The sequence below is a fragment of the Phoca vitulina genome, unplaced genomic scaffold, assembly GCF_004348235.1.
Source record: "Phoca vitulina isolate PV1807 unplaced genomic scaffold, GSC_HSeal_1.0 scaffold37, whole genome shotgun sequence".
Lineage (NCBI taxonomy): Eukaryota > Metazoa > Chordata > Mammalia > Carnivora > Phocidae > Phoca > Phoca vitulina.
The window spans coordinates 14,722,712-14,746,412 of NW_022589740.1; the positions used below are offsets into that span (position 1 = coordinate 14,722,712).

At 38.4% G+C, this 23,701-nt stretch overlaps 2 protein-coding genes across 3 annotated transcripts in view; both read right to left on the reverse strand.

Annotated features, from left to right (window-relative positions):
- Positions 1-20,927, reverse strand: part of CARNMT1 (carnosine N-methyltransferase 1) — a 40,970-nt gene extending 20,043 nt beyond the window's left edge. Inside the window, exons 1-3 of one of the 2 annotated variants that reach the window (XM_032427505.1) lie at positions 20,466-20,927; positions 12,792-12,987; positions 11,793-11,956 (exon numbers count right to left, since the gene is read on the reverse strand). In XM_032427505.1, coding sequence (XP_032283396.1) covers positions 11,793-11,956; positions 12,792-12,987; positions 20,466-20,701 — 596 coding nt within the window. In that variant the 5' untranslated portion in view covers positions 20,702-20,927. Of the gene's footprint in view, positions 1-11,792; positions 11,957-12,791; positions 12,988-19,881; positions 20,330-20,465 lie in introns of those variants that run through there. The other variant, XM_032427506.1, reaches the window with a different exon arrangement.
- Positions 20,928-21,088: 161 nt separating this feature from the next.
- The window catches only part of NMRK1 (nicotinamide riboside kinase 1), a 54,560-nt gene continuing 51,947 nt past the window's right edge, over positions 21,089-23,701 (reverse strand). Inside the window, exon 11 of the transcript XR_004302166.1 lies at positions 21,089-21,135. The gene's annotated coding sequence lies outside the window, so the exon portion shown is untranslated. The remainder of the gene's footprint in view (positions 21,136-23,701) is intronic.

Consider the following 23,701-nt stretch of genomic DNA (forward strand, 5'->3'; position numbering starts at 1 on the left):
ATTTCTTTTTCTGTAAACTATTTACACTATTTTTCTACTGGGTTATTAGTCTTGAATTGTTTTTCCACTGAATTATTACTCTAGATTTATAAGCTCTTGAAATCCTGAACTTTAAGAGTTTAAGATCTTCTTTGAAAGATGTGAAATAAATATTTGTCTTTGGTCTAAGAGGGCTTTCTGGATGAGGGATAAATCTAAATTTTCAGTCTCTACTCTTGCATTATTTGGCAGTCTACATTTCCTCCATTTTCTCTTTTTAAATGGTTTCTTTTAGCTAAAAGAATCATTTTATAAATTACAATTTATATTCTTTAATGTAAGTAGAAAAAAATGCTTCTTTAAAGCTCACCATGTATTTTTCTAATGTCCAACTATATGAAAGAAAAACTACATTCAACTGGTCAATAATATATCTCTATCTTCTGGGAGTGAAATGCAAAGACATGATCGATTTTTCTCCCATATGCAAAGTATCACTTCATTTTCTTCTAAAATGGGTTGGGTTAATGAAATTAAGATATAAAAATATAGTCCAACAGTTTTCCAGATTCACAAGAGAATATGGTTCCACATGGTTGTGATTTTTCATTTCAGGTAGGACTCAAACTTAAGAATTTCTTTCCTTATCAACTATAAACTTTATAGCACAAACATGATTAGTCACTTGAAAAATTGAAACTCTCAATACATACTGCTCAGACCATCAAATGAAAAGTTACTGTGCTTATGTTCATATTTGAGAAAAAAGTTTAAATTTTGAGCTCATACTTCAAGAAAAATTGTATTGCTAATTTCAATGAGCAACTGCTCACTAAAGTACAGTTCAAATCTATTTAAAACCAAAACAGACTAGAGGCTAATAACTCCTGAAATGGTTGGCATTCAGCACAATTAAAATAGCATTTCCTTAATTAACAAATAGACCCCAATATAGATGTCACTCTGTGGCTTCAAAGCGGCTTGTGCTTGCAAACTCAGGCATTTAAAAACTCTAAATAGGGGCACGTGGGTGTGGCTGGCTCAGGCAGTAGAGCATCCGATTCTCTCTCTCAGTGTCATGAGTTCAAGCCTCATGTGTGGAGCCTACTTAAGAAAAATAAAAAGTAAAATAAAGTAAATAAAAACTCTAAACAGAGACAAATTGGACAAATAAGACAAGTGTGTTTTCATAGGAAAAAATATTTTAATGCACACAGGTATGGTTAATTCTATGCATATTTAAGTATACTATCTTTTATAGACAGCTCAGTTAGAAAGGGCCTTTACTGAAATTTCAAAAAGAACAAACACAAGCTGACATAAATCTGAGTCAAATCCAGCCAAGTGTAAGGACATCAAATTCCCATGTGCTTACTGTGGCATAAGAGGATCCTGGAAATTCATCTGAGACCCAAAGTTGACCAGGATTTACCTAAGAATCAACCTGGATACTGAAGGGCTGTAATTAATGTTCCTGTTTCAGGTCTAGGGGTTTACTTCTTTATGGCAAAATTATGCCTTTAACATGGATATGGACTTTACTGTTTTATTAGCTTTATTTTTTTAAGGTTTTTTGATAGCTCATCTTCTCAACTATAAGGAAACCAATCTAAATTAAACAAGCAAAACAAATGACATAGGAAGAGATAACGAAAATTTTCCACTGGGGCCAAGAATGGCACCAAAAAGAAGTTTGACAAAGATCTTGGCACTCTTCATTTCAAGTTTATCTGCCTATCTGCTCTTATAATATTGATTATTTTCAGGGAAGGGAAATGGACGGCTGGGTAACAGTTATAGGAAAGAGACTTTATTGTGAAGTTTTAAAAATTTTTAACACTGTGTATGTTTTACCTAATCAAAAAAAATTATTCTTTTATTTTAAAATAACCTATTAGATTCATTAAGAGTTAATTCATTCTTTCCTCACCAGTCCACATTCTATTTGTTGATAGCAATAAGGATAATAAAATAGTAGATAGATAACAGTAAAGTAATACTCTGTGTCAGTCCACTAAGTACCTTTAACAACAGCATGCATGCCCTTTGGTAAAGCTGACACTGTTACGCTGTTTGGACACCATGGTAATACACATGATTCAATGATCATGATTCAATGACTATGAACAAAGTCATGTTGAAAGTGCTAGGGGGCGCCTGGGTGGCTCAGTCGTTAAGCGTCTGCCTTCGGCTCAGGTCATGATCCCAGAGTCCTGGGATCGAGCCCAGCATCAGGCTCCCTGCTCTGCGGGAAGCCTGCTTCTCCCTCTCCCACTCCCCTTGTGTTGCCTCTCTCACAGTGTCTCTCTCTGTCAAATAAATAAAATCTTAAAAAAAAGAAAGTGTTAGAAAGATGATAACATAAGCATCTGGCATTCAGCCTTCCAAATATATGCAAACTTTGGTACAGTCCAATTGTAATGTCTTACTTCATAACCCACTTTTCAAAAACAAATATTTTGAATTTTGAGAAAGACCTGGACTTTATGTTCACAGAAGCTATTCAACTATTATATATTATTTTTAGAGCAGAGCACTGAATATATACATTGACAGAGAGTACCAACTAGAAACTTTAAGGAATATAACATCCTACAATATAACAATACATCCTACAATATATCGATGTTTATAGAAGTCCATAATAATTATATCATAAGTCTAACAGTCGTAGAATATTTAATGTAGGACTATTGATCAGAATTTTTTTAAAAAAAGAATGACCATGGGCACCTGGGTGGCTCAGATGGTTAAGTGTCTGCCTTCGGCTCAGGTTATGATCCCAGGGTCCTGGGATTGAGTCCCGCATCAGGCTCCCCGCTCAGCGGGGAGCCTGCTTCTCCCTCTGCCTCTCTCTCTGTCTCTTATGAATAAATAAATAAAATCTTTAATAAAAAAAAATAAAAAATAAAAAAATAGAAAAAAGAATGACCTGTAGCATTTATTAAAGAAAGGTAGCCTTTAAAAACTGTGTGATTTTTAACTATTTATTCCAACAAAAGCCTACAGTTTTCAAAACAAGCATTATTGAGAAAGACTTCATATCCTAAAGAAAACTTAAAAGCATATTTCAACATTGCCACCTCAATATTCCATCGTTAAAGAGGCAGAGATGTCTCCCAACAAAGAAAAGTCTGACCAGATGGTTTTAGAGGTAAATTCTATTAAATATTTAATGATGAATAAACACCAATTCTTCTCAAACTCCCAAAAAATTAAAGAACTTCCTATAACTCATTCTATGAGGCCAACATTATCCTGATACCAAAATTAGATAACATGACAGAATAGAAAATTCACAAGAATTTTCACAAAAGAGAAAGAGAACAGATTAATAATACCCTTTTTACAGATGTAAAAATCCTCGACGAAATATTAGCAAATTGAACCTAACAACATATTAAAAGGATTATTCACCATAACCAAAAGGAATTTATGTAAGGAATGCAAGAGTGGTTCAACATAAGAAAATCAATCAATGTAATATATCACATTAATAGAACAAAGGAAAGAAACATGACTGTTTCACTTGACACAGAAAGACATTTCATAAAATGCAATACTCTTTCTTGATAAAAATGCTCAGGACACTAGGAATAGAGGGAAAATTCCTTAATATGTTAAGGGGTATTTATGAAAAACCTACAGCTAAAATCATATTCAATGGTAAAAGGAGGAAAGTTTCCCCTCTAAGACCCAGAACATGGTAAGGATGCCCCCTTTCACTACTGCTGTTCAACGCTGTACTACAAGTTTTGGCCAGACCTTTTCAAGGGGAAAGGAAGAGGTAAAAACCATCTCTATCTGCAGATGCTCTGAATCTGTATGTAGAAAATTGCAAAGAATCCACAAAAAAGCTCCTCCAGGTAAGAAACAAATTAAGCAAAGTTGCAAGGTTACACAATCAACACATAAATATCAGCTGTGTTTCTATACATCAGCAATGAATAATCCAAAAGGAAATTAAGAAAGCAATTCCATTTACAATTACATCTAAAAGAACTAAATACTTAAGGAATAAATCTAACCAAGGTCAAGAAAGACTTGTACACTGGGTGCCTGGGTGGCTCAGTTAAGTGTCTGCCTTCGGCTCAGGTCATGATCCCAGAGTCCTGGGATCGAGTCCCACATCGGGCTCCCTGCTCGGCGGGAGGCCGGCTTCTCCCTCTCCCACTCCCCCTGCTTGTGTTCCTGCTCTCACTGTCTCTGTCAAATAAATAAATAAAATCTTAAAAAAAAAAAAAAAAACTTAAAAAAAAAAAGAAAGACTTGTACACTGAAAACTGCAAAACAGTGCTGAAAGAAATTACAGAAGATCTAAATAGACATTCTGTGTTCATGGACAGGAAGATTTAACATTGTTAAGATGTCAATACTATCCAAACCAATCTACATATTTAACACAATTCCTAACAAAATTGCGATAACCTTTTTCACAAAAATGAAAAAGCTGTCTGAAATTCATAGGGAATTGCAAGGGGCCCCAAATAGCCAAAACTATCTTGAAAAAGAATAAATTGAAGGACTTATGCTTCTTGACTTCAAAACTTAAAAGCTACAGAAATTAAAATACTATGGAACTGCCATAAGGGCCAATGTACAGACCAACAGAATAGAACAGAAAGCCCAGAAATAAACACTCACATGTACAGTCAATTGATTTTCAACAATAGTACGAAAACAATTCAATGGGAGAAAGGACAGTCTTTTAACAAATGGTGCTAGGAAAACCAGATATCTATATGTAAAAAAATGAAGTTAGACCCTTACCTGATACACATACAAAGTGAACTCAAAATGGATCAAAGATCTAAACTTAAAAATTAAAACCATAAAAACTCTTAGAAGAAAGTATTGGGGAAAATCTTCATGACACGGGATTTGGCAATGATTTCATAAACATGACATGAAAAGCACTAGCACCAAAAGAAAAAATAGATAAATTGGACTTCACCAAAATTATACAATTTGTACATCAATGGACATCAAGAAAGTGAAAAGACAACCTACAGAATTGGGAGAAAATATCTGTAAATCATATATCCAACAAAGAATCAATACAAGCAAAAAAAAGGGGGGGGGCAAAGATCACAAAAACCACACAATTTCATCTCTGACAAATCATCTTCAACCCAACCATAATAAAGACTACAAAAAGCATGAAGAAAAGAGTCAGTGTTATAAAAAATTAGGAAACCCAAACATACTGTATCCTCACTGATAAAACTGGGAATACAAAATTCATTAACAAGTCTATGGACAGTAAAAATGTAAATTAAAAGCTTCTCAAATGAGTATTATACATGTCAAGCATTTCCAGTAGTTGAAGCATTTGAAGATTTAAAGCGTATAAATAAACTTCTTTCCAGAAAAACATGTCATTAGAAAACTTCCTAAATTATATCTTTAAAAAAAAGTCAGTGAATTATTACCTATATTACTTCTGAATCTTGTATATCAGATATTTGGACATGTAGAAACCAGCACTAGAAGCACTGCTCTTTTTTTTTTTTTTTTTTGAGTGATAACATGGCTGGAATAATAATTTCACCTGTGCTTCCAATGTTACTGAGTTATTTCTGGGCCTCAGACCCAGAACACTACAAATCAGACTGAAGAAATATTTTTAGAATTGAAAATTAGTGAGGTGGCTCACTAAGGGTCTGCCTTCAGCTCAGGTCATGATCCCAGGGTCCTAGGATTGAGCCCCAAGTGGGGCTCCCTGTTCAGCAGGGAGCCTGCTTCTCCCTCTCCCACTTCCTCTGCTTGTGCTCTGTCAAATAAATAAAATCATGTAAAAAAAAAAAAAAAATCAGTGAAATGTCACAACTGTCATCAACAATGGAATGAAAACAATGAAAGCTTTAGGTGATACTGGAATCACAAGTCTATAATGAATCTATTATTCCTTCAACTGTGTGTTCAGCAGGTAATTATAGCACAGCACGTCAAAAATGTACTGGCCACAAGGAAAAAACAGTGGGTGATTTTCATGGCACCCAGCTACAGACAATCTACATGGCATACCCATGTAGAGATCCAAACCAGGTGGATTAGCAGCCATTACCTGTTGAAGGCCGACTAAATGATACAAGAGCCCAAATCCTTTACTTTGCAGATGACAATTCCAATACACCAATGGTTTCCTGTGGACACAGTAGTTCATTTACTGCTGAAGAAGTAACTATATTTTCATGCCTGAGAGTCCGAGTGTTTCTTAATATTGCAAAGATCTTCCTATTAATCTACCACAGGAAAGATACTAAAATCAATCTACGCGAAGTAAAAGGTGAGATGCAGATGAAAACTCAGAAACGATTTCATTTTCTAGAAAGCAACAATTGTTACATTGCCACATTTCTAGATGAAAGGTTTATAGACAATTTTTTCTTAGGTAATTGGAACAGCTAATACATGTAATAATATTAAAAATTAAAAATACAACTTTCACTTATCCCCCCATGTTCACAGCTTACAGAAGGGGAATGCCTTTTTTTCTAGTTGTCAGTATTATTTACTTCCAGTTTCTACTATTCTTTTCCATATATCACCTGGCATTCAACAAAAAATGAGACATGCAAACCAGAAAAAAAATGTAACCATTATGAGAGGAAACCATCATCAGAGCTGACCCACAAATAGCACATATGTTGGAATCATCAGACAGGGACTTAAAACTAACCATAAAAAATACATTAAAGCATCAAGTAGAAAAGGTAGATCACATGCACAAATAGGATATGTGAGCACAGAGAGAACACACGCATGGAAATATATGTGTATATGGAAGTCCTAGACATTTTTTTTTTATTTTGGTATCAGAGTTAAGTCCTTCAATGAGTTTATCAACAGACCGGCATGACAATCAGTAAAATTCAAGTAAGGTCAATAGAAATTATCCAAACTAAAATATAAAGAGTTCATGAGAAAAGAGTCATCTGACACCTGAGAGACAATGTCAAGCTGTTTCATATACAAGTAACTCAAGTCCCAGAAGGGAAAAAAAAATAAGAGCAGTCTTTGATTTGGTGATACATATCTACCCAAACCCTCCAAAGCAAAACAAACACCGAGCAGGATAAATTCAAAGAAAACCACACCTAGGCACCTCATAGTCAAACTTCTGACAAACAGAGGTCGGGGGTGGGGTAAGGAGAATGGGGAGTAACCACCTACTGGGTATGGGATTTATTCTGGGTTCATGAAAATGTTATCAAACTCTGTAGAGATGATGGATACACACTACTGTGAATCTACTAAATACCATCAAATTGTTTACTTTGAAAACATCACTTTTGCTCTACGCATTTCACCTCAACTTTATTATTTTTTATTTTTTTAAAGATTTTATTTATTTGTCAGAGAGAGAGAGAGCACGCACAAGCAAGAGGAGCAGCAGGTAGAAGGATAAGCAGGCTCCCTGATGCGGGGCTCGATCCCAGGACCCTGGATCATGACCTAAGCCGAAGGCAGACGCTTAACGACTGAGCCACCCAGGCGTCCTCACCTCAACTTTTTTAAATGAGGGGAAAGCATGAATATATTTCTCAAAACAAGGCATAGATTGCCCTCAAACATATGAAGATACTCAATTTCATTCATAACAAGAGAAATCCAAACGAAAAGTAGGCCAAGATATGCTTCTCCACCCATTAGATTGGCAAAAGTTCAAAAGCTTGGCAGAACAATGTTTGGCAAGGCTGTGAGTAAACAGGCACTTTCATACATCGCTGGCAAGAAGGCAAAACACCACAACCCTTAGAGGCGTATGTGGCAATAACTGGCACAGACCCTCAAGTGGCCCCCACCTACCGGTGTTCATACCTTTTTATAATCCCCTCCCTTTAGTGTGCACAGGGATCTATGACTTGCTTCTAACCAACAGCCACCCCTGTGATAGCATCACATTATCAAAGACTCCACTGAAAGCCTGCTTGCTCTAAAGACTCTCCCTGCCCACTTGATGAAGTAAGCGACCATTTTGGGAAAGCTCACAAGACAAGGAACTGCAACTGGCTTCTACCAAGGCAGTTAACACAAAGCCAGGGCCCTCAGTCCTACAAACACAATGAAATCAATTCTGCCAACATGAGTGAGCTTGGAAGCAGCTATTTCCAGTCAAGCCTCCAGATGAGAACACAGCCCAGTAGACATCTGGATTGCAACCTTGTAAGATGCTATGCCCAGATTTCTGACCCACAGAAACTGTGAAATAATAAATCTATGCTGTTTTGGGGCGCCTGGGTGGCTCAGTCGGTTAAGCATCTGCCTTCGGCTGAGGTCATGATCTCAGGGTCCTGGGATCAAGTCCCGCATCGGGCTCCCTGCTCTGCAGGAAGCCTGCTTCTCCTCTCCCACTCCCTCTGCCTGTGTTCCCTCTCTCGCTGTGTCTCTGTCAAATAAATAAAAAATAAAATCTTAAAAAAAAAATAAATCTATGCTGTTTTAAGCAGTTAAATGTGTGGTAATCTGTTGCACACAATAGGTAACTAACACACTTGCCACACTACATATGCATTTACCTTTCAGACTCAGCAATCCCATGTCTAAGAATTTACACTAGGGGCACCTGGGTGGCTCAGTTGGTTAAGCAGCTGCCTTCGGCTCAGGTCATGATCCCGGGGTCCTGAGATGGAGCCCCACATCCGGCTCCCTGCTCAGCAGAGAGCCTGCTTCTCCCTCTCCCTCTGCCTGCCACTCTGCCTACTTATGCTGTCAAATAAATAAATGAAATCTTAAAAAAAAAAGAATTTACACTAAAGAGATACTTCCAAAAGTACAAAAATACCCATGCATACAGTTATTAATTGGAAAATAATTTATAGTTGTAAGATACTGCCAACTACTTAAATAACCAAATACAGGAGATTGGTTGAAGTACTCTACAGCTGTAAAAAAGGCTGAGGAGGATCTCCATGCACTGATATGTAGCTATTTCTAAGATATTTTGTTAAGTGAAAAAGCAGAGTGCAACATAGAATACACAGGCTGCTACATTTTGTGTATGAAACAAAAGGAGGTAATTTAGAAGAAAAACCCTGTATCTGCTTACGTAAGAAACAAAAAATAAAAACAAGAAGGATGAACAAGAAATTAATGATACTGATTACCTACATGGTGTGTGGGATTGAGAAGGAGGGGTTGAGATGGGCTATCAAAGGAACAGGGAAGGGAATAACACTTTTTCTGAGTATCACAGTTAATAACTGATAGCCCACAAATCAAAAAATAAATATAAATCAACAAGGATGGGGAGTGGAGGCAAGACAGAACCCTAAAAACTGAAAGCAAACAAACAAACAAAAACCCCAATATACTGAATTTCAAACAAAAAACACAACCACACTGAGGATAGGGGGTTGAAGGAAAGCTAATTTGAGTAACTTGTGAAGAGTATTTTTGTGAATACCCTTCTTTTAGGGGAAAAAATAATTGCTAGCAAATCCTAAACTCCTGCTGGTAGTTTGTTTTTCGTAGTGGTATGGAGGTAGCAATTCTGAAACCATTATGTGATTACTGTAGAACTGAGTGAATGAGTAAATGTACGGATGTTGTCAGAAGCCAGGTTCTCACTGTGGAAAAAGAAAGATATACAGAACAGGGGAAGCCAAGAAGGAAACCTTTGGGGTTGGACTGGAATTGACGGGATCAGTATGAATGAATGCTTTCTAATGTGTGTGTGTGTGTGCGCGCGCTCTACCCACTGAAAGGCTCAAAAGCTGTGACACCTTAGTAACAATGGACATGCCTAGTGCCAGATCTTGGTTTCTACATATCATTTCACATTAAAGGAAAGAGGTCCTTGGAAATATATCCAATTCCAGGGCTAAAGTAGGGAAGATACATGATGGGATTGAATATCTTATTGTGCCAGAAAAGAAGAAAGTGCTCAAGAATTGGGCTATGTGAAAGGACACAGGGGCCAACCTGAAGGGACTCCTGCTGGCTAAATCTGAGGAAACGACAACAAAAAAACAATAGTAATGGATCAAAACCCACTGAATAAAACAGGAACCGTAAGTCCTTTGCGTAATAGTTATAGATACAGTAGAATGCTGACTGATAATTGAAAAGTTAGAAAATCACCATTCCATAACCAGCACAGGACAGACCAGTTCATGCAAGAATCATCAATGGCTGACAATTCTAAGGCAGAGAAAGTCTGAGAAGGAGCAGGATATTAATTGTATGGTCTCAAAGTGTCTCTTAAGAGATTGTTGATTAGTTGCAAGAGGAGAGATAGTGACTACACAATGGAGAAACTAAGTGACATTCTGAATGGGTAATAAAATTAAAATTGTCAATGATGGGCTAACAGGGGCACCTGGGTGGCTCAGTCGGTTAAGCGTCTGTCTTCGGCTCAGGTCACGATCTCAGGGTCCTAGGATCGAGCCCCGCATGGGCTCTCTGCTCAGCTGGGAGTCTGCTTCTCCCTCTCTCTCTGCCTGCCACTCCCCCTGCTTGTGCGCTCTCTCTCTTTCCCTCTCTCTGACAAATAAATAAATAAAATCTTAAAAAAAAAAAAAAATGATGGGCTAACAGACACTGTTGAATGTGATATCCTGAGAGGAACAATCAATTACATATCAATTATGTATTATTTTGAAAAGAGGCATGTAATCCAGATCCAATCATAAAGAAACATCAGATAAGCTCAAACTGAGGGAATATTCCATAAAATAACTTCCTTGTATTCTTCAAAAATGCCAATGTCATGAAAGTCAAAGAAAGGCCAAGGAACTGCTCCAGATTAAAGACTAAAATGTTATAATGAAATGTAATATAATATCCAGGGCTGGATTCTAGACTGGACAGAGAAGAGTTTATAAAGAACATTTTCAGGATAATTTTATAAAACTTGAATATAGACTATAGATTAGAAAACAGTATTCTAGGTTAAATTTTCTCAATCTGGTAACTGCACTGTGTTTATGTTAGAATATCCTTGTTCTTAAGAAATGAACTCTGAAGTATTAAGAGGTAAAAAAAAAAAAAAAAAAAGACATATACAAACTGATCTCTCAAATGGTTTAAATAGTAATTGTGCATATATATGGTTTTAGACATAATCATAAAGCAGGGGGAGGAGGGAGGGAAGTACAAATAAATAATAAAATGTAAAACGTTAAGAATTAGTGATTAGGTAGAGAGTATATAGCACTATAAAATGCATGCAACTTATCTTGAAGTTATTTTGAAGTTGCTGAGAGTCTCAAAATAACACGTGCGCTGGTATTTTCAAAAATACAGTAATTATACTTGCTGCTAGATCTTATTTAATGTGATACAGGATACGAAGCATGTTATAGCACAAATCTGCTTTTTAAATATTTTGATAACTGTTCTTCAAAATTGGTTTCTTTGCAATCTTATGCATTTCCTTTTAAGTGTTATTCTGAAAAGTGGACTGCTTGGGCTTTTCATGGCACAAAAAAGAATCTTTGCTCTCAGCTATAGATCCCATATCTACTTACAAGGTTGTCATAATGAGGAAAATGCAAAGTCTGCAGCTTTTTGCGTTGCCATTAGCAAATTATAAAAGAACCCATCACTGATAATGAACAGTCAATCTAACCTTATTAATTTCCAGATGGAGTGATTTCCCTTAACTGCTGGAGCGAAGAGTATTCAAAAATATTAACTGCAACCTTATACAAAGCATCTACGAACACATACACCACCACACACCCATATGTGGAAAAATACAGGCATGCAGCAACTATAAACATGAATCAAGACTGTGAAATTTATTACAGAGAAACTTAGTGCTTACGTATCTTAAAGAAACTGGTTAAAAATAAGATACTATTTACCATCTTTCTTTCGGAAAATTTTTTAAAATTTCTTTAATGATTGGTTGGTAGCAGGCTTCCCTCTCTGCTTTCCCAGTCTCACTCCAGTCTCTCACAAACTGTTTCAGTGTAGATTTTAACTTATCCATGTCAAATGTTGACGCTGGCATAATCTTTCCATTCCCCTGTTTAAAAACAGAAATCAATTAGCTTCTGACCAAGGAATCAATCTTGAATAGGGTCAAGGGCACGTGCTACTAAGGGGCTATATGGACGGTTTAGTGGATAAATCACTAGCCTCTCACCTCAACCGGGGTTCAAGTGCAGCTTGAGATCCTACATGAAAAGAGTTTGGTGGTCTCACTTCTACCCTCAATAGATTTAAGGTCCATTAATCATGAAACCACCATATAATTAAGCAGTCTTTACTCAGGAGAGGACCAGAACTGAGCTGCTATGGAGACAGGACATCTTCTCTCTCTAAGAGAGGGAAGAAAGTCCCTCCAGGTCATTGATGGGGCAGCATGGAGAGGCTCACACTGGAGTGGCCCAACTGTATCCATCCTGTGGATACAAAAAGAGGACTTCAGTTTCTATTACTGCCAGTCCCTTGAGATTTATAAGTGAAAATAACTTCTTAAAGTAAAAGATGAATATCAATAGATACAAGATAATGAAAATGAACTGAGCAAGAGAAATTAATTTTACACAGCTAGTAAAGTTGGTTATAAAAATTAAAGTCACTAACTCTATATGCTAGAATAGTCAGAACACTATGTGAAACGTACAGCAATATGCCAGCAATTATCTTACTATTTTTAGAAAAAAAAATCTGTGAACAAATCCAGTTTCTGGCATACTATTCTATTAAGCCTAATCAAATACCTGAACATAAAAGTGAAAACATTCTGAGTAGAGCAAATGGCCCATGCAAAATATAAAAATGAAATCCAGAAAGATAAAGACCTCAAAATACAGAGGTTAAACCCTAAAATAAAAATAGAACAAACTTTCACATACATCTTCTCCATATTCTTTATTTTCAAACATATGTATGCAATCATTCACAATGGTCAGTAGTATTTCTTGATTATGATCAATGCATTTCCGAATCTTGTCCAAGTGAAGAAGAAACTGAGGAAGTAGTTTCTGTTGATTATCTGGAAGTGATCGAAATTGTCTTTCTGTTCGGTTCACTCGCTCATGCATACTGGTGCTAAAACATAAAAGGTGTTTTTTAAATTGGCAAAAGAATTCTCACCAGGGCCAATCTTATTTTAAGGTTGTCTTTTTGTACAATTATTCCTTTATAATGTTGGGATACTGTCCTGTGATTTACAATCTTTTGGTTTCTTAAAGAATATCATCTTAGAAAGCTTTATGTTTTCACCTTATTACAAATTCTCTAAGCAACCAAACAAAAGACAAATAGTTTATAACTAGCAAAGTAAATATTTGCACCAATTAGGAGGGAAAAAGGAAACATAAAGAGGATTAATGTACAATTAGTTTATTTTTATGATTTTAATTTCCAAACTTAAAATTTTCATCGAACTAGATGAATACTTTACTCCATCAAGTAGCAGAATACTGCTCTGAAGTTACTTTAGAATATACAAAATGTGTTTTGAAATTAAGAACCAACCAAGCTGAATTTTTTTTTTAAAACACAAAGGCTCTTATGTACTACAAAAGTAGTAAACAGAGGAAAAATTGTAATTCTATATCATTTTACATGATATTATTCACAATTTGCATTCCAGAAGTTTCCAGATAACTCTAAAGGTCACTCTGGGGATTACCTATTTATAAAACCTGAAAACAAACAAACAAAAAACCCCATCATTTTCAAAAGCTGATTATTACATTTGCAATGAGTGCCATTTTACATCAATCAGATGGGCAAAATCTAAAAGCCTGACTATAGGAAATATGGAAAAAATATTAGGAAATACTGAAAAATATGGGATAACTTGAATATATATACTGATTGATGAGAGGTGCATAAATCAGTACAACCACTTTGGAAAATAATTTAGCATTACCCAGTAAATCTTAATATGCACACTCCCTAGCAATTACAGTCCTAGACACATACTCAAGAAACTTGCAAATGGGCACCATGAAACACAAACTATCTTCTTATTAGCACTGTTATATATAACAAACAAGAAATCTGCAAACAACCTAGTGGTCCATCACCAGTAAAATGAACAAAGTACAGTATAATCATACAATGGAATGCAATTAAATAAACTACAACTATACACAATATGGATAAAACTCATGAATGTAAATATTTGTTGAAAAAAGCAAGTTGCAGAAAAATACAGAATGTACAATTCCATCTTATATAAAAATAATATATTACAGGGACTGAACACATGTAAAAAAAAAAAAACTACAAAGAAAGCAAGGAAATGAAAATTCAAGAAAGTGATTTTTTTGAGGAGAAAGGATTCTTTTTTAAACCAGGTGTTAGGTGCATGGGTATTCACTGTATCATTCTTTACATTTTATATATACAAACCAGTGTTTGTGTTTCTTCTCAATGTTCTTTGGCATTTACTCCATACTAAATGAAAACGAAAAACGCTTTTTCATTTGGTTGCTTGAATCTTTCTATTCACCCAAATAATTGTCTCGTTTTTACGCCAAATCACTCTCTAATTTCTGGATAGTAATAAAGAAGTTCTGAAGGAGCTCTTGAGTAAAGCAATAACCTGAGAAGGTTTTTAGAAGCTTGTGTGTGGTGGTCGTGCTGGTCGGCGGGGGTGGGGTGGGGGGGGTGGCAGGGTAACGTGAAAAGATTAAGCTGTCAATGGCTACACTGATGTTTGCTTTTGTCCCCCTAGAGACAGTGTAATAGTGAGCTGTGGAGTCAAACAGATCTGGATTGAAATCCAGGTTATGCCACCTATTTGATACGTGACCCTTGGCAAGTTACTTCCTTTCTCTGTGCCCCCACTGTCTCACATACAAAACAAGGTAATACATAACTACAGTGATGATGATGATGATGATGATTACAGAAGCTATCACTTATTGAGATTTAATAAAAGCCAGGCCCTACACCAAGTCACTGACATGGATTACTCTGAAACATCTCCATAAAACCCCACAAGGTTAGGTACCATTATATTCCTCTGCCAACCCAATGGGATTTCACTGAAAATGTAACAAAATAATGCACACAAATCACTTAGCCCAGGGCCTGAAACATAGCTCAAACATGTAGGAATACCTAATTTATATAACTAATATGTTCACGGTGAAAATACAAAAAATGTAGAGAAGTAAAAGTACTCCAGCAAAAAAAGCTACTAATAGTCCCTCTCCTAAAAGCAATCACTTCTAACTTTTTGGCATATTTCTCCTTGTTGTTGTTAAGACAAAGTCATTTAAGTGCCTCTCCAGTCAAAACGTGGTACACAGAACAGCGTATCACTTGGAGGTAACTAGAAATGAAGAATCTCACACCCCACCTAAGACCTACTGAAATGTAATCTGCCTTTTAACAAGATCTCAAAATGATTCACATGCACGTCAACTTTTTAGAAGCACTTGTAATTCTTCATCTTTATCAAAGAATTTTCCCAGATCAGAAAAAACTTCTCTAATTTATAGGGCAAATGACTGTAATGACTTTTCATTATGCCATCTATGCACCAAAATTTACTTAGTTATTTCTCAAACACTGGGCATCTAGATACTTTCACTTGTCTATATGATAAACTTTGTGTTCTAAATCTGTCTGTATTTTAGGGAAAAAAAATACTACCAATTCCCAAAAGAAGAATTACCAAGTCAGAAAGGATTAAGTACTGGGGCGCCTGGGTGGCTCAGTTGGTTAAGCATCTGACTCTTGGTTTCAGTTCAGGTCATGATCTCATGGGTTGTGGGACTGAGCCCTGAGTGGGCTCCGTGCCCAGTGGGGAGTCTGCTTCTCTCCCTTTCCCTCTTCCCCTGCTCCTCCCCCGGCTAGCTATAAAATAAATAAATCTTAAAAAAAAAAAAAAAGGTATTTTTTTAGAAGATTTTATTTCTTTATTTGAGAGAGAGAATGAGATAGAGAGAGCATGAGAGGGGGGAGGGTCAGAGGGAGAAGCAGACTCTCTGCTGAGCAGGGAGCCCGATGTGGGACTGGAGCCCGATGTGGGACTCGATCCCGGGACTCCAGGATCATGACCTGAGCCGAAGGCAGTCGCTTAACCAACTGAGCCACCCAGGCGCCCCTTTTTAAGCTTCTTGATACAAACTGATTTTCAGAAGGACTGTATCAATTTACATTCCTATAAAATAGAGTAGGACACTAAAGGAAGTATTTAAAGTGACCATAATGTGTTAGGCAAACAGCAGAGTTGTGAAGGGTTACAACTCAGAGTCAACTCGTTAAATATTCTCACAGTACTTCATTTCTAGTATTCTTGGGCACTGGATGCCCCACAACCTCCCTTTCAGCATACCTCAAAATTCAACATATCCAAACTGAACTTAGCACATGATCACTGCCCCCCCCCCCAAAAAAACCCCGCACTTCTTCCTATATGGCTGACACTGATGAATGGCATGCCATACATCCATTCAAGTCAGAAACAAATGAGTCATCCTAAAATGCCTCTTCTCACAGACCCCACAACCACAAGCTCCAGATCCTTTTGATTCTACTTCATAAACTCTCTGCAAATCACTACCTCTCCCAGGCCCTCATTAGGTCTCTCAAAGATCCCTAAGAGGCCTGTTCCCTAGGAATGTTGTCCCCAGGTGAAGTCTACCACTCCCAATGAATTCTTCTGAAATAAAAGTCTTGTGTTTGTCCCAATTGAATCTCCAGATTTCAGCCTATGCAAATGACAATCAATAAATGTTCAGTTATATACCCCTAGGTGCCATTTTTCATTCTCCATGAGGACTACTTAACTTCCATGATTGCCGGGTAGTTGAGGTAAATTATGGATTGGTCAGAAGAGCCCACACATATTTGCTGTCAATTACTGATACAGAAGTGATGTAACTACACAGAACAGGATGAGTTGCTGCATATCTCTTAACCCTTGATTTTTTAATGGTCTGCAAAACCATCCATAACGTACATCCACAGTGAGTCTCCTGAAATAAGTGAGATCTTACTGAAGCTGACATAAGAGTCCAATCTTTACTATTTTAAATGGGGCTAACTTCACTATTCTGGAAATGCTTACACTACCAATGTACTTTAAGGCAGGGGTGGGCACACTATGACCCCCCCTGGCGGCTAGGTCTATTTTATAAAGACTTTTACTGGAACATAGCCATATCCGTTTGTTCACATACTGCCTATGGTTGCTTCCACACAGGGGCAGAGTTGAATAGTTGTAACAGAGACTACCTAGCTCTCTGACCTTAAAATATTCATTGCCTGGCCCTTTAAAGAGTTTCCCAACGCTGCTTTTTTTAAAGGAATGTTTTACAACCTTCAGACTCTCCGTGGTTCTGAACTCGGTCAGCAGCAAGAGCATATCCTCTGGTGACTAAGGGGACAAAATAGAGTGACCAGCCATATTTCAAGGGTATCTACCTTCAGCTCTCTCCAGAAGGCTGGCCTTGGCAGTGACCCCAACTCTCAGTCTCCTTTCATCAGGGTGGGTCTGATACTGGGTCTGAGCCAAGGACCAATGTCATAGACCCATTCCTCTGCACCTGTTGAACTACTCTAGCATTCTAAACAGGAAAGCGTATCTTTTCAGAAGGAAAATCTGTCTCAATCCACTTAAAAAATTTATTAAAACACAAAGTTAAAATTGTCTTACTAATATCACTATTTACTAATGCAGTGAACCATCTTGGATTTCAGGCCAGACTCTACCACAATTTGGTTGTGTAAGCCTGGGCAAGATGTTCACCTCTTTATATGCCTATTCCTTCACCTGTACAAAAGAACTCTACATCTCAATTTTTTAAATCTTACCTAACTGCTATTTCTAAAAGTAGGATGTTTCTGACAAGACCTTTAATTTTTTAACTGTAGTATCTTCTAATGTGAGTATCTTCATTCATAACAAGATTGGTATTTTAAGGGTAACAACGTTTTGGGCGCCTGGGTGGCTCAGATAGTTAAGCATCTGCCTTCGGCTCAGGTCATGATCCCAGTGTCCTGGGATCGAGTCCCGCATCGGGCTCCCTGCTCCTTGGGAGCCTGCTTCTACCTCTGCCTCTCTCTCTCTCTCTGTCTCTCATGATAAATAAATAAAATCTTTAAAAAAAAAAAAAAGATAACGTTTTGTTTTTGTTTTGTTTTTTTACTATTCGCTACAATGCTACAATCATTTTTGCCTTAATCAAAATATTTCATCTAAGCAAAACCCATAGGAAACACAAAATTAGAAGCCCCTGGAAAAATATTAAGCCATTTCTTGCCCTGTGACCGTTAATCTAAATCCCCTATATAATGACTAAAAGACATTGAGCAGTGAAACTAAGCTCTCCAAAATTTAGAAGTATTTGCTAAAGATTTACAATAGGATTGTGCATCAGAACTCACCGCAGTGATGGAAAGGCTTACATCTGCATTGTCCAATAGAGCAGACACCAGCCACATGTGGCTATTGAGCACTTGAAATGTGGCTAGTGAGACTGAGGAAATGAACTTTAAATTTTATTAAATTTTAATTAAGTTTAAATTTAGCCAGATGTGATTAGTGACTACGGTACTGAACAGCACAGGTCTAGATCATAAAATGTCGGAATGGAACAACCCAGTGTGTTTTCTGCTACAAAATGCTTTCCATACCCCTAGTCCTTCCAGTGATGTTTTTAAAAAGTATATTTTTAATACTATTTTCAGTCTGTTGGAAGCGTTTCATCAAGAGTACACGCAAATAAAAAGGATTGCTTTTAAAAAATGAAATTATCCTCAATCCTACATTAAACTGCTAAAGAGGGATTAGAGTATAGGAAACTATATCACAACCATTAGAATATGCACACAAGCACTCTTTTCTACATTGCCACACTTGAGCCCTACTTTCAGGTCAAAGGTCCCTGTCTGCCCACAAAAAGGCCCATATGATAACTAATCGTATCAATTTTAAATTAGTCTTAATATATTAGAACCAGCACAGACACACACTGTAACTAATTGGGTCCACTATCTTTCCAGGACATAGTCCATATCCTTCTCTAGATTTTTCAATAGTAAAACGTACCAGACTTTTCTGTACCTACCTCTCCTAGCTATCTAAATCTAGGGTTAGTTGTTTCTCCTTCCTGTGTGATTCTTTCAGACACAATACTTGCATCAAATTCAATTCTGTGGTTGTCTGCCTTCCTCCCTCTATTGATACTAAATAAAATCCCCACACTAGTTAATTCCCTTTTGGGCTCCATAGGTAATGCAGTCCAGTTCCTATGCCTGGGTTTAATCAGTAGATTATTTCATCAAGATCTTTGCACTTAAAAAACTCATGTTACAAAAAGGCCATCAGATTCTAAATAACTTTAGGCTTTTATTAAGCAAGTTTACAAATTCAAAATTGTAATAAACTACCGACTTGTGACAAATTCACATGCTATCCAGGAAGGACAAATGTATTTCTTTGCTACTTACTACTTGTCTTATTTGTTAAAAATAGAGCTTCAACAACATATGCCAAGCACTGGTGACACAAAAATAAATAAGGCTTAGTCCCTGCCCTTGAACAGGTCACAGTCAAGCAATTAAAAAAAAAGTTTGCATAAATCACAGCAGGAGCCCATCTAAGGGAACAGTTTTACTTGTGCAGGTCCTGTCTATCCCATTCCAAATGCAGACTCAGAACATAGCCGTCGGTGGACTCCACTCTTAACACAAATAAAAGTGCTCTATTTACCTGAAAATCTAAGTCCCTTTCAGATCTTGGAATTATAATTTTGTGACTATGCTATTTTAACATCTATCTAGAAAGAAAAAAAGTGGAAGTTAGGGAGTTTAAAAGTCCTACCACCGTACCCAGCCCATAGTGAGAATTCGATACATATTTGCAGAACAAAAGATCATCAAAGCGGTTCTTTACTGTGCCTTCTCTCATTTCCCTCTTCAATAATTAGCAAATTTTAGAACATCCGGACCACCTCCGACCTTAATTTCACCCACCAGTTAAAGACATTGAGCGCCATCATTCACCACTAATGTGCCTGTACGTTCAAAGCGCCAAGGGGGTTGGGGTGGAAATCTTATGCAGCTCTCACAAGAACTGGCAACAGTTTGGGAAAATTCGTCCTACGGCATCCCACGTGTAGGTGAACTTGGGTTCTCCGTGTGTTCAGTTTGGAGGACATCGACAACACATACAGATCATGCCCAGCACTGGACGATTTTACCACCATCATCTTCTATCTGCAATTGTTAACAGCACTTTTCCGGTCACCCCCACCGGCCTCAAAGCCAAACCTTTAACGAGGGATGGAAGGCAAGAGAGCTAATCTGATCCTGAGGTTAGAAGACACGAGGCTGAGCAGCAGACGGCGCGGCAGACACGCGGCTGTGCAGGGCCGGGAGGGGCTAAGGTGGTACGAGGTGACTCAGGGACCCGGAGGTCAGATCTGGCGGCCCGGTCCGGGCGCCCCGGAGGCGTGGCGGCCGAGGGCGAGCGCGGCGGGCGCCCCCGTTCCGGCGGGTCCGCCGCGACCGGCGGGCACCTCGATGGGCTGCGCCGGGGTCCGCCACGGGCTTCTTACCCGTAGTAGCGGAAGGCATTAATGATCTTCCAGAAGTGCTCGCGCTCGAGCCGCTCCTCCTCCTCCTCCGTGCTGCGCGCGGCCGTCGCCGCCGCCGAAACCGCCGCGGCCGAGGCCAAACGCCCGGCGGAGAACTGCACTTCCACCTCCTCGCTCCCGCCGCGGCCGCCGCCGCCTCCCCCGCAGCCCTCGGGCAGCTGAGAAGCTGGCGGCGGAGGGCGCCGCCGTCGCTGCATCGCCGCCGCGGCCCTAGGCCTGGCTCGCTTGCGTCTCGCCGCGACTGAGAGCGTGGTGGCGGCTGCTCGGCCTTCCTCTAGACGGCGCCCGCCGCGGACATGCCCCCAGCTCGCGGTGCGCTCCGCCCCCGCCGCCCTCAGGCCTCCATCCGCGCCGGGCTCCGCCAGGTCTTCAGGAGCGCCCGGCACGAGCGCGCATGCGCCTGCGAGGGTACGACGGAGTGCCGCCGCCGCCTGCGCTCATTTGCTGCCGGCCTTCGGCGACGGCGCGCTGCCGTAACGACGACGCGCCCAATGGGCGGGGCGAAGGGTCAGGTGGGAGGAGCGAAGGAGGAGATCCCTCGTGGGGTGGGGCTGGCACCTGCGAGAAGCCGCGTGGTTTGGGTTTAAGAGCCTGCGAATGCTGGATTGTGGAACAGGCAGTTGAACTAAGTCTAAAGAAGGGAAAAGCAGAAAAAAAGTTCAGCTTTGATGAATTTATTAGGAATTGTTATTCAAGAAAATCTAGAGGGAAGGTCTTGCGTTCACCCCGATTTAAGCTTTAATTTATTTTCTAAATGTATTTCCATTTTTAATTACATAGGGAAGAGAGTCACCATCATCTTTTCAATATTCAGGGGCTTGCGAAAATCCTAATCCCGCCCTAACTGGTGATGGCAGCAGATGAAGATGTTAAAACCAAAGTCTATCTAGTATCCGCGCTTTGAAGACCACCAAAATGCACAGGAGCTGTAATGCCTCAGCATTGGCGTTAGTTGCATCTAATGGTGGCCCTTAGCAATGCCAGACTTAACTTCTTCCTCTTCTTCACCTACATACACTTTCTGCCTCATTTGTCTCTGAGCTCATAGTCAAACAGGTGCCTCACCCACATTTATTATTATTCTTAGGACATAACTCATTTTATTCAATTTTATGTACCACTCAGCATATCAGTCTTACAAAAAAATACTAAAAGATTGCTTTATTCAGAAGAATTAAACATTCCCAGGAAGCAAAGATTCTGTAAAAACATATAATCATACTGAAAAGGAACTAGCTTCATATTTCCATAAATTAATAATTTAAAGGCAATGCTTTAAAAAGTCCTGTGGTTATTCTATGTTAATGTTCCATTTTTATACAAGATTTTTATAAAATTTTAAGTCTTTTTTTAAATAGTAATGCAGTAATACATGGTCCAAAATTCAAAAGGAAAGTACAAAGTGTTACAAATGTGAAGTTTCTTTACCCTTCTCCCTAGTCAGCCTTATCCCCTACACAGACACAAAATACCAATTTCTTGCCCACTCTTCCACATTTTATATCCAGTGCAGATTTTTCTTAGAGACCCCTGTTTGTAAGTTATACATATATTCTTATGTTATTAACTGTTACTCATACTGTTGGTAAATGCACACACCAATACACAAATTATATATGTAATAATTTTGATGCACTGATATAGTTCTGAACGACCTAATTGATATAGGCCAGAATGCCATGGATAATTATAATCAGCAACATTCTTTTTATCATCCTGGGAAGTATAATAAACATTTTTTTTTTGAGAGAGAGAGAGAAAGAGAGCGGGGGTGGTGGAGCAGAGGCAGGGGGAGAGAGAGAATCCCAAGTAGGCTCCACAATCAGAGCAGAACCTGACTCAGGGCTAGATCTCACAACCTGAGATCAGGCCCCCAGCGGAAATAGAGTCAGATGCTTAAATGACTGAGCCACCCAGGTGCCCCAAAATTTTCAAATTAATTTCTTATGTAGAAGCTTTGTTGGTTCTGTCTCATTAGTTGGTGAGAATCTTAGGGTCTGTGTCATTAAGGTACTCAACCTTAATCTCAATTATGATTTCACAGATGAGGAAATTAGGGAAACAGCTATTAAGTGATCCACGGGACACAGTACATTTCTGGCACTACACTTACCTACCCAAGTGTCCTGCCTGTATTTTATCAGTATTGGGCTATAACACTGACTGAATATTATGCTAACGTTTGTTTAACATTTTCCATTTTCCAAATTGTTTTTTTCCTATTGTATCACCTTATTTGTTCACAACTCTGAAGGAGGTGTTATTATCATCTTCCTTTAACAAATGAAGACACAGTCTCAGAGAAATTAATAGTCTTGCCATGGGGTACATAAATAGCAGAGCTGACATTTATCTATTCATTCATTCCTTTCAACAAATGTGCTGATTGCCTCCTATGTTTCTGGCACTGAGCTAAAGGCAGCTAGAAGCTGGGTTTTTTATTCTCACTTTGCCATTTCGTAACTGTGACTGTTTCAAATGTTATTTGAGACTTCGATTACATTATTTAAAAAAGAAAAGATTTTATTTATTTGAGAGAGAGCAAGCGCACCACTAGGGGGAGGGGCAGTGGGAGAGGGAGAAGCAGACTCCCCACTGAGCAGGGAGCCCGATGTGGGGCTCCATCCCAGGACCCCAAGATCATGACCTGAGCCAGAGTCAGATGCTTAACCCACTGAGCCACCCAGGTGCCCCTTGATTACATTATTTCTAAAATGGACATATAACCCTTCTTACAGGATCATCAGGAGGAATAAACAAGATAAAGAATGGGAAATACCTGGTATATCTGCTCATTAAATGCTTGTTTTCTCTCTTCCTTTCAGGTGTCTTTAGGATAATTTTTTTGGCCTTGTTTTAAAACACTTTTAGGACTTCCTTGACCTAATTTCTTTGCAATGAGTTTCTCCTATAGAAATCTTCCCAAACCATGGGGTCATTTGGGCTGAAACATTTTCATCATTAATAACCAAAAACCATCATTCTTTCTTCGGTTATTTTGAAAAACTATTAGTTAAGCAGTTACAGCTCACACACTCATATATCCATATACTGCTGATGGAAATGTAAGATGGAACAGCCACTGTGGAAAAAAGTATAGCAGTTTCTTACACCCAATAATTGCACTCTTGGACATTTATCCCAGAGAAATGAAAAAAATGTGTTCACACAAAAACCTAATTTACATGAAAATTCAT